General features: G+C 43.3%; 1 protein-coding gene across 6 annotated transcripts in view; it reads right to left on the bottom strand.

Moving 5' to 3' along the window:
- Nucleotides 1-1136: 1136 nt before the first annotated feature.
- The window catches only part of CDCP1 (CUB domain containing protein 1), a 132553-nt gene continuing 124010 nt past the window's right edge, over nucleotides 1137-9679 (bottom strand). For all 6 annotated transcript variants that reach the window (XM_033930324.1, XM_033930323.1, XM_033930327.1 and 3 more), the window contains exons 8-9: nucleotides 5664-5757; nucleotides 1137-2378 (exon numbers count right to left, since the gene is read on the bottom strand). In XM_033930324.1, the coding sequence (XP_033786215.1) occupies nucleotides 1943-2378; nucleotides 5664-5757 (530 nt within the window). In that variant the 3' untranslated portion in view covers nucleotides 1137-1942. The remainder of the gene's footprint in view (nucleotides 2379-5663; nucleotides 5758-9679) is intronic.

The raw sequence follows: 9679 nt of genomic DNA, 5'->3' as shown, positions 1-9679 counted from the left end.
AATGGGGTCATATTGAATCAAAGTTTGGGATTTAGACCCTGTACTGTTCTGGTTACAACACTCTCTTTCCCTCTCATGGCAAATATATATATATATATATATATATATATATATATATATATACACATACACACACACACACACAGTACTCCCCCCAAATTCTCAGGGGGTCTGTTCCAGGAACTCCCGCGAATTTTGAAAAACCGCAAATATGTTTTTAGGCAGGGGAGACAGGAGAGGGCAGCCAGAGCGACGGAGAGTGAAGGAAATCACTCGCTGTATGCTCTGACTGCCTCTTCCTTTACTAAAGTCGGGCCTCACCAATCAGGAGCTGCTTTGACATGATTGATAAGGCCCAACTTTAGTACAGGAAGAGGCGGTCGGAGCATACAGCGAGTGATTTCCTTCACTCACCGGTGCTCTGGCTGCCCTCTCCTGCCTGGTCATTCGCGGTCAGAAAATACCGCGAATGACCGGCACCGCAAACTGCCGACCGCTCACATTTATGATTCTGGGACTCCTCTGCATAGTTTGTAAAGTGCAATCTCTATCTGAGAGGGTTGGACTTGTGAATGATATTATCAACTACACATTGTGTTCACACATTAAAAAAAAAATCAAAATTAATAGAAATAAAGTTGCAATGTATTTTTTCCCCAATAAATAACAAATAATCCTATTATTTCCACCATTTCCAAGTGAGACTTTCTGAAAATACTCTTACCTATTGCAAAACCTCTCTCTTACTGTATATGTATCACTCACCAAATTCTTCTGTGATTTCTCATACTAAAAGAACACTACCATCAGAACTGTGAAAATTACCAATGAATGTGAAACCATAATCTGAACCAGTTCTTATTTTTTTCTTTAATAATTTACAAATTTACAAAGCTACATTAGCGGCTGCTACTACGGTAACTGCCCTGGAACCAATAGATATTTAAAGGGCTTCGGGGCTTTTACCATGTGGCTTTGTAAAATAGGGTATTAAAGACTAGTCAATATCTAGTACCATTCAATAAGGGGTTCCCCCCATTCCTGGAGCAATCTAAGAAAAAAAGGCTCATTAAGTGTCGGCATTTTGAAGTCCTTCCCCTCTTACCACATTTTCTCTTACAGAGTACACAGAATGCCCTGGTAAACAATAACCGAAAAGTCACAATTTTATTACTGAGGAATATCAGGTGACCTTAGCACAACTGTAAGACCAAATATGAAATAAAATAAATAAAAGCTGATGCTGACAGGTTTTAAAGTGGTATGAAATATTTGTGGTGTTGTTATACAAAATGTACATAGCCAATTTATTTTATATATGAAAAGCTTAGGACACATTCCCCCACCCCCAAGACCTGCAACATTCTTGATGCACACCATGGCCCTTTGGCTCTTCATAAAACATTTCCATATCAGTTCCACGGTCTGTGTAAAGGGGTCGCTACTAATATTTACAATACTCCTTCCCAAAAGCATCTTTATGTCATCCTTTGAATCCACACATCTGAACAAGTAGTATCACCACAAACTGAGAAATCTGAAATGAGCTTCCCTGATGTCTCTATCCCTGAGATTTAAGGGAAGAAGGAGTCAACCAGCATAAGAAGCAGGAAATCCAAGTGACTAGCTGGTGAAAAGACTTGAAGTGAGCACAGTAGCTCAAGATATTGCTCGAAAACCATCTTGAATTGTCTACTAAAACATCCATATTTACTGTCCAGTTTTAGATGGATAAAAAATATTTTATAAGCTCCGCACAATGTCATCAATTTTTCCTGGGAATTGTGCTTAATTTTGTGTTTTTTGTTAAATGAGAAAAAAAAAAAAGCATAGAAAAACCTGAATTTCTCCACCCTGCCTTTCATTTTTGGAACAGGCAAGATTAGGGCGACAGAGTGTATGTAGTCATATCTATGCCAAAAATGATAAAAGTAGCACAAAGTTAATCTTTGGAGGAGTCTATTAGATCTTCTTGGTTGTGATTTTCCATCAAATGGATACCTGAATCTCCACTGCTCATTGGTTCTTCTGGTTTGCGTTGTGCAAAAGTGTACAGCTCATTATCTCTCAACAATAAAGAAAGGGGATCCTCAAAGTTCTCCTCCTTTATCCTCTTTCTCAGGAAGCTAGGAGATGGTACAGGTGGAGGATTTTCCATGTGACCCTGGAACGGCTGGTACACACCTACCGCTGGGGTCATTACTCCATTAGAAGACTCATCCAGCAAGTGACCATAGACCATGTTGTCATCAATTACTGCGTAGATGTGCGACTCATTCTTATGCCTTCCCTTGTTAAACACAACCTTTTGACCAGGCATCTGTGTATTGACATTGGCATTATACACACCCACCATTGCATTCCTGTTTTCCTCCTTCCTGCAAGTAAAGTAAAGACAGCTGTGACATAAATTAAAGGACATTTCTAAATCATTTACTGTATTAAATGATTAGAGCATAGCTAGACTACCTTCACAAACCAGCCTGGGAAACTTACTAGTGCTCTTCCTTTTCAGGTTCCTCTTTCTACTATTCTTGCTTTCTGGCCCTCTCTTACCATTCCATTTCCACTTATTAGGAACTTGCTCCCATTACCCATTACTTCATGTCATTAATCCTCTCCACTTCCCCTTAATCTTCTTCTTTTCAACCTCCCTCTTTCCTTCTGTTGCTAATGTCACAGCTGCCTCCTTTCCCAGCCAACTCTTCCATCACCCAGCCCATCTTTCTCCTGTCTTCAACATCAACAGCTTAAAATTTAAGAACATAAGCAGTGCCTCTGCCGGGTCAGACCAGGGGTCCATCATGCCCAGCAGTCTGCTCCCGTGGCGGTCCCCCAGGTCCATGACCTGTAAGTTCTCCACCACCTAAATTGTTTAGACCCTAACCCTGAAGTAACCTTTATAGTGACCCTCTGTCTAGACCCTGTAATCCCTGCCTTATGAATTCAGAGAGGGCGAGAGAGAGTGAGGGAGGGAGAGAGCGAGGGCAAGAGAGAGCTAGAGAGCGATGGCAAGAGAGAGAGGGAGGGCGAGAGAAAGAGGGGGAGAGAGAGGGCGGGAGGGAGAGAGAGACGGAGGGAGGGGGAGAGAGAGGAAGGGAAGGAGAGAGAGGGAGAGAGAAAGGGAAGGAGAGAGGGGGAGAAATAGTTATTTTATGTACTTCCTATGAGAAAATATGCCAAAAATATCCCTTCCTAAATGGGACAATGGTTAGAAAAAAAAACACACAACTAGAGCAGTGCTATGTATCATTTATATAAAATTAAAACCCATTTATAAATGTATTGTGAGTCAACCCCACAATTTATAATTATTAAAAATGCAACCTTTCAAATGTTACATAATTCAGTAGTTAAAATGAAAACTAGCATTTGTTTCTACCCTCGTCTATATACCCTAGTCTGATCATCATTTCCTTTTTCCTCTGAGCCTTCTATTTTCTCTTCTCTTTAGGACTGAATGAGCCCCATCTTTTTTTGTTGTTGTTCTTTTTTTTTTTTTTTAATATTACCAATGTCAGTGGGGTGTAGTTTTAATTTAAGCATTTGTATTCTGCCTCGCTCAATAGTTGTTGCTACCAAACACATAACATGTAAAATAAACCAATCCATAAATCAAAATCATGATTTATATGCATTATAAAGTAATAAACACAATCCAAAGGCATTAGAGCAAACAAAATCATAGCTACATATCTATTTTATTTAAACTGTCAAAACTGCTCTGGCTTTTCACTAATATGCATGTAAATTTTATCAAAACGTTTTGTGCACGCCAGATAGCAGGCATCACTGTGCATGAGTATTCTTGGTATGATTATCTTCAAAGAGAAAGTATGCCAATATACTGTTTGAAAATTGGTGTATCTTGCAATATTGGCCTTAAGCAGACCCAAAAGTCCTGATTCTGGAAGTAGCGCCAGAAGATAGGCGGTGGTAGGCGCCCTACTGCTGCCTTCTTAATTGGTTTAATTGTCTTTAAGCAATGTGCTAATTGACTGCATTATTTAAAAGCAATTAAAATTGCATTAAAAAAAGGGAGGTGCCCGCTAGTGCCTACATTTCTGGCGCTGGAATTGCATCTATGGAGGTGCCTACCCGTATCTCCGCAGACATGATTCATGTGAAACATAGGTGCCAGAAAAGTAGACATTCAAAACCCTGGCCTACACTTCTGGCAACTGTGTTTGACCTGCCTGCAATTCTGCAACCAGCGCCGGTACTCGATTGACATGCAACAGGCACCAATTTTAGAGGCTCTGGCTGATACCAGCGCCAGTTCCTGAATCAGGCCCAAAGTGCCATTTATCCATGTATATTCGAATATTCAATGCTGGCGTGATTTTGTGCCCCACCCCCTCCTCTTTTAACAGTTGTGCTGAATAATTGCAGGAACTGTACTTAATTGGCAGAACTTAGTGAGTTTCTATAATGGCATATATACACGTCTGTGTATCAACACTCACACGTCTAAGTTCTGAAATAGCAACTTACGTGTGTAAGTGTTGATACAGATATGTATGTTGCCATATTGCTTCTACTGATATTTTATTTTATTCTATTTTAGAATTTTGCAAACAGATCAGTACAAGAAGCATTCATTAAAGAAAACAATATAGCCCACATCATAGAACTGAGAAGAAAAATAAAGAAATACATATAGGAAATATTAGGGTTGCCAGATTTTCCAATCGGAAAATCCGGACCCCCTAGACCAGTGGTCTCAAACTCAAACCCTTTGCAGGGCCACATTTTGGATTTTTAGGTACTTGGAGGGCCTCAGAAAAAATAGTTAATGTCTTATTAAAGAAATGACAATTTTGCATGAGGTAAAATTCTTTATAGTTTATAAATCTTTCCTTTTGACTAAGTCTTAATAATAATATTGTCATTTATAGCTAGAGAGACATATAATCAAGAAAATGTTTTATTTCACTTTTATGATTATGATAAACATACCGAGGGCCTCAAAATAGTACCTGGCGGGCAGCGAGTTTGAGACCACTGCCCTAGACCCATCTATCCCCACCCTGTAACGCCCTAATCCCGCCCCCAGTTCCGCCCTAGCCCCACCCTTCGCTGCCTGCTCTTGTGCGGACTTCCGCCCTGCCCAACACGATTTGAGGTGGCTTTTCAAAATCCGGACAATGTGCCGGGTTTTGAAAAGCCGTTCGGACCCACGGACATGTCCTGAAAAGGACATATCCGTGGAAATCCGGATGTCTGGTAACCCTAGGAAATATAGATTACTCCGTAATTTCCTTTGTTGCACTTAAGGCGATTTAATTTATTGTCTACTCTATATTATCTGGTAGTGCTATAGGAATAATGACCTTTAAATTAACTAAGCTTAAAGATAATATATTTCCTTTTAAGCTATATGTTTTTTTGGTTTCACCCCTACTGATGATATATGGCTTGATAATAATAGTTACTCCACATATGGCAGCAATAAACTGACTAAATTAGGATACAGCATGTCAACCAATTGCGCATCCATGAGTCCATAATCAAAAATGGAATATTAATTCACATTTTAAGCTCTTCTCTAAGCTCAAAGGAATGAAACACTATATTGGCTAATGGCTTGTGCAATTACATCCCAAAACACAGCAAGAGGTTTATTTCGCTCAATAAGAAGTGTTTAAGTAAAAGAAACCTACTTCTTCTTAACGCAGCAAATGGTCACTCCTATGATCACCACCGTCAGCAGCCCAACCCCACTAGCCACAGCAGCAATCAGTATAGTTTTGGGATCTATTAAAAGAAAAGAGGGACATATAAATTTAATGATATTCTAATATTCCAGCTGCATCAAAATGTATTTCACTGCAATCTTACACTTACAATTTGTAAAATATTTTGGTCAAAATTACATGAACTATTAAAAAATATCCACCGAGCATTCTTTGTAGGGAATAATACAAGCTAAAGTTCTAGGCCATAGGATAAGATGTCAATAATTTAGCCATGGGTAGAAAAAGCAATGTTACTTACCGTAACAGTTGTTATCCAGGGACAGCAGGCAGCTATTCTCACTAGTGGGTAACGTCATCCGATGCGGACGTCTCACAAGCATACTTGCTTGTAGAAACTTTAGAAGTTTTGAGTCGCCCACACTGCGCATGCGCGAGTGCCTTCCTGCCCAGTACACGGGACGTGTCTCCTCAGTTCAGATAGCTAGCAGAGAAGCCAACCCAGGGGAGGTGGGTGGGATGTGAGAATAGCTGCCTGCTGTCCCTGGATAACAACTGTTACAGTAAGTAACATTGCTTTATCCCAGGACAAGCAGGCAGGTATTCTCACTAATGGGTGACCTCCAAGCTAACCACAATGGGATGGACGGAGAGTTGGCAACTTAGGAGAATAAATTCTGTAATACAGTTTGGCCAAAATGTCCATCCTGTCTGGAAAAAGTATCAAGACAATAATGAGAAGTGAAGGTATGAACCGAGGACCAAGTGGCAGCTTTACAAATCTCCTCAATCGGTGTCGATTTGAGGAAAGCTACAGATGCTGCCATTGCTCTGACCTTATGGGCTGTGACTTTACTGTGAAGAGGTAATCCAGCCTGGGCATAGCAGAAAGAGATACAAGCCGCCATCCAGTTGGAGATGGTACGCTTAGAGATAGGATGTCCCAACTTGTTCGGATCAAAGGAGATGAAAAGTTGAGGAGCAGTTCTGTGAGGCTTGGTGCATTCCAGATAGAAAGCCAAAGCACGCTTACAGTCCAAAGTATGAAGAGCCAATTCTCCAGGATGAGAATGAGGCTTTGGAAAAAAACACTGGAAGAACAATGGATTGATTGAGATGAAACTCTGAGACAACTTTAGGCAGGAATTTCGGATGAGTGCGAAGAACCACCTTGTCATGATGGAACACTGTAAAAGGTGGATCCGCAACCAATGCTTGAAGCTCACTAACTCGACGAGCAGAACTGAGGCCAATGAGAAACACCACTTTCCAAGTGAGATGCTTCAGATGAGCCTTATCAATAGGTTCAAATGGAGGTTTCATAAGCTGAGAAAGAACAATATTGAGGTCCCAAACTACTGGAGGCGGTTTGAGAGGAGGACTGACATGGAAAAGTCCTTTCATGAATCTGGAAACCACAGGATGAGCAGAGAGAGGTTTCCCTTGAAGCGGCTGATGGAAAGCAGCAATTGCACTAAGATGGACTCGTATCGATGTAGACTTGAGGCCAGAATGAGATAGGTGCAAAAGATAGTCCAAAACGGAGGATAAGGAGGCATGTTGAGGCTCCTTATGATGAGAAAAACACCAAGTAGAAAATCTAGTCCATTTTTGGGAATAGCATTGCCTAGTAGCAGGCTTCCGTGAAGCTTCCAAAACATCCTGCACAGCTTGTAAAAACTGGAGGGGAGTTATGTTGAGAGGAACCAAGCTGTCAAGTGTAGAGACTGTAGGTTGGGATGAAGTAGAGATCCCTGATGCTGTGTAAGCAGTGATGGAAACATTGGTAGAAGGAAGGGCTCCCTGCTGCTGAGTTGAAGCAGAAGGGAGTACCACGGTTGTCTGGGCCACCGAGGAGCAATCAGAATCATGGTGGCTTGGTCGGACTTCAGCTTGACTAGAGTCTCTTGAATGAGAGGAAACGGAGGAAACGCATACAGAAAGAGATTCCTCCAGTCCAGAAGAAAAGCATCTGCCTCGAGGCAATGAGGAGTGTAGATCCTGAAGCAGAACTGAGGCAATTTGAAGTTGTGAGGGGCTGCAAAGAGGTCTATCTGAGGCATCCCCCACAGAGAGAAAATGTGATGAAGGGGCGTGGAATGGAGAGTCCATTCGTGAGGCCAGAGAAGACGACTCAAGTTGTCCGCCAAGGCATTGTCCGCCCCCTGAATGTAGACAGCTTTGAGGAAGGTGTTGTGGTGAATAGCCCAATCCCAAACTTTTAGAGCTTCCTGACAGAGGGAAGCCGAACCCGTACCTCCCTGCTTGTTGACATAATACATGGCGACTTGATTGTCTGTGTGAATGAGGACTACCTTGTCGTGAAGCAGATGCTGAAAAGCATTGAGAGCATTGAAAATCACCCTGAGTTCCAGGAGATTGATGTGGCACAGGCGATCTGCACTCGTCCAATAGCTTTGAATGCGTAGACCATCCAGATGAGCCCCCCAAGCATAGGTCGAGGAGTCAGTCGTGAGAACCTTCTGATGGGGAGGCGTGAAAAACAGCAAACCTCTGGAGAGATTGGAAGAGAGCATCCACCAGCGAAGAGACTGTGTCAGAGCAGGAGTGACCTGAATGCGTCGAGTCAGAGGGTCGGAGACCTGCGTCCATTGAGATGCCAGGGTCCACTGAGGAATTCGTAGGTGAAGTCTGGCAAAAGGAGTCACGTGTACTGTAAAGGCCATGTGACCCAGAAGAACCATCATATGTCTCACCGAGATGGACGGGCGAGAGGACACTGAATGACAAAGACGAAGAAGAGCATCCAGGCGTTGTGGAGGAAGGAATGCTCCGAGTTGAATAGTATCCAGAACAGCTCCTATGAAGGGAAGAGTCTGGGAAGGTTGCAGATGGGATTTTGGAAAGTTGATCTCGAACCCCAGACTCTGCAGGAACCAGATTGTCCTCTGGGTCGCCTGGACGACTCCCTGAGACGTGGAATCCTTGATGAGCCAGTCGTCGAGGTAGGGAAACACCTGAAGACCATGGTTCCTGAGTGCTGCGCCCAGGCACTTTGGTGAAGACTCTGGGTGACGAAGCCATGCCGAAAGGAAGCATTCGGTATTGAAGATGAAGATGTCCCACTCAAAATCTGAGGTATTGTCGAGAGGCCGGATGGATGGGAATATGAGTGTAGGCCTCCTTGAGATCTAGAGAGCATAACCAGTTGTTCTGCTCGAGAAGGGGATAGAGAGAAGCCAGGGTCAACATGCAAAACTTTTCTTTGACCAGAAACTTGTTGAGTACCCTGAGATCCAAAATAGGACGCAGATTGCCCGTCTTCTTTGGAACAAGGAAGTACCAGGAGTAAAAACCCTTGTTCCGTTGAGCCAAAGGGACTGGCTCGACAGCCCGGAGCTGGAGCAAAGCCTGAGCTTCCTGAAGAAGGAGGGCGGTCTGGGTTAAGTTGGAAGGATACTCTCTTGGAGGATGTTCTGGAGGAACTCGATGGAACTGAAGAGAGTATCCCTCCCTTACGATGGAAAGGTCGATGGTAATAGCCGTCCATCGATGATAAAAATGATGGAGCTGACCTCCGATGGGGGGAAAAACAGGGAAGGGCAGAACGACGGACATTATGCTCTCCATGAGACAGTCAAAAAGGCTGAGGAGCCTTGGGCACAGCAGACGTTTGAGGTTTTTGTGGCTGCTTCTGCGGATGCTGCCTCTTAACAGGCTGACGGATAGGAGGAGCCTGTTTCAGTGGGTAACGCCGCTGGTAGATCAAAGGCGGGCATGATGGATGAGGAGGAGCAGGCTTGGGCTTCGGGCGGAGAATCGACTGGAAGGATTTCTCATGGTCCGACAGCTTTTTGGTTGCCGCCTCCATGGACTCATCGAAGAGGTCGGCTCCAGCACACGGGACGTTAGCCAGCCTGTCCTGAAGATTGGGGTCCATATTGATGGTTCTAAGCCATGCCAGGCGTCGCATGGCCACCGAACAAGCAGCAGCCCTTGCAGAGAGTTCAAAGGCGTCGTAG

This window comes from Geotrypetes seraphini, chromosome 2 (genome assembly GCF_902459505.1).
Source record: "Geotrypetes seraphini chromosome 2, aGeoSer1.1, whole genome shotgun sequence".
Lineage (NCBI taxonomy): Eukaryota > Metazoa > Chordata > Amphibia > Gymnophiona > Dermophiidae > Geotrypetes > Geotrypetes seraphini.
This window is presented reverse-complemented; position numbering and strand designations above follow the sequence as displayed.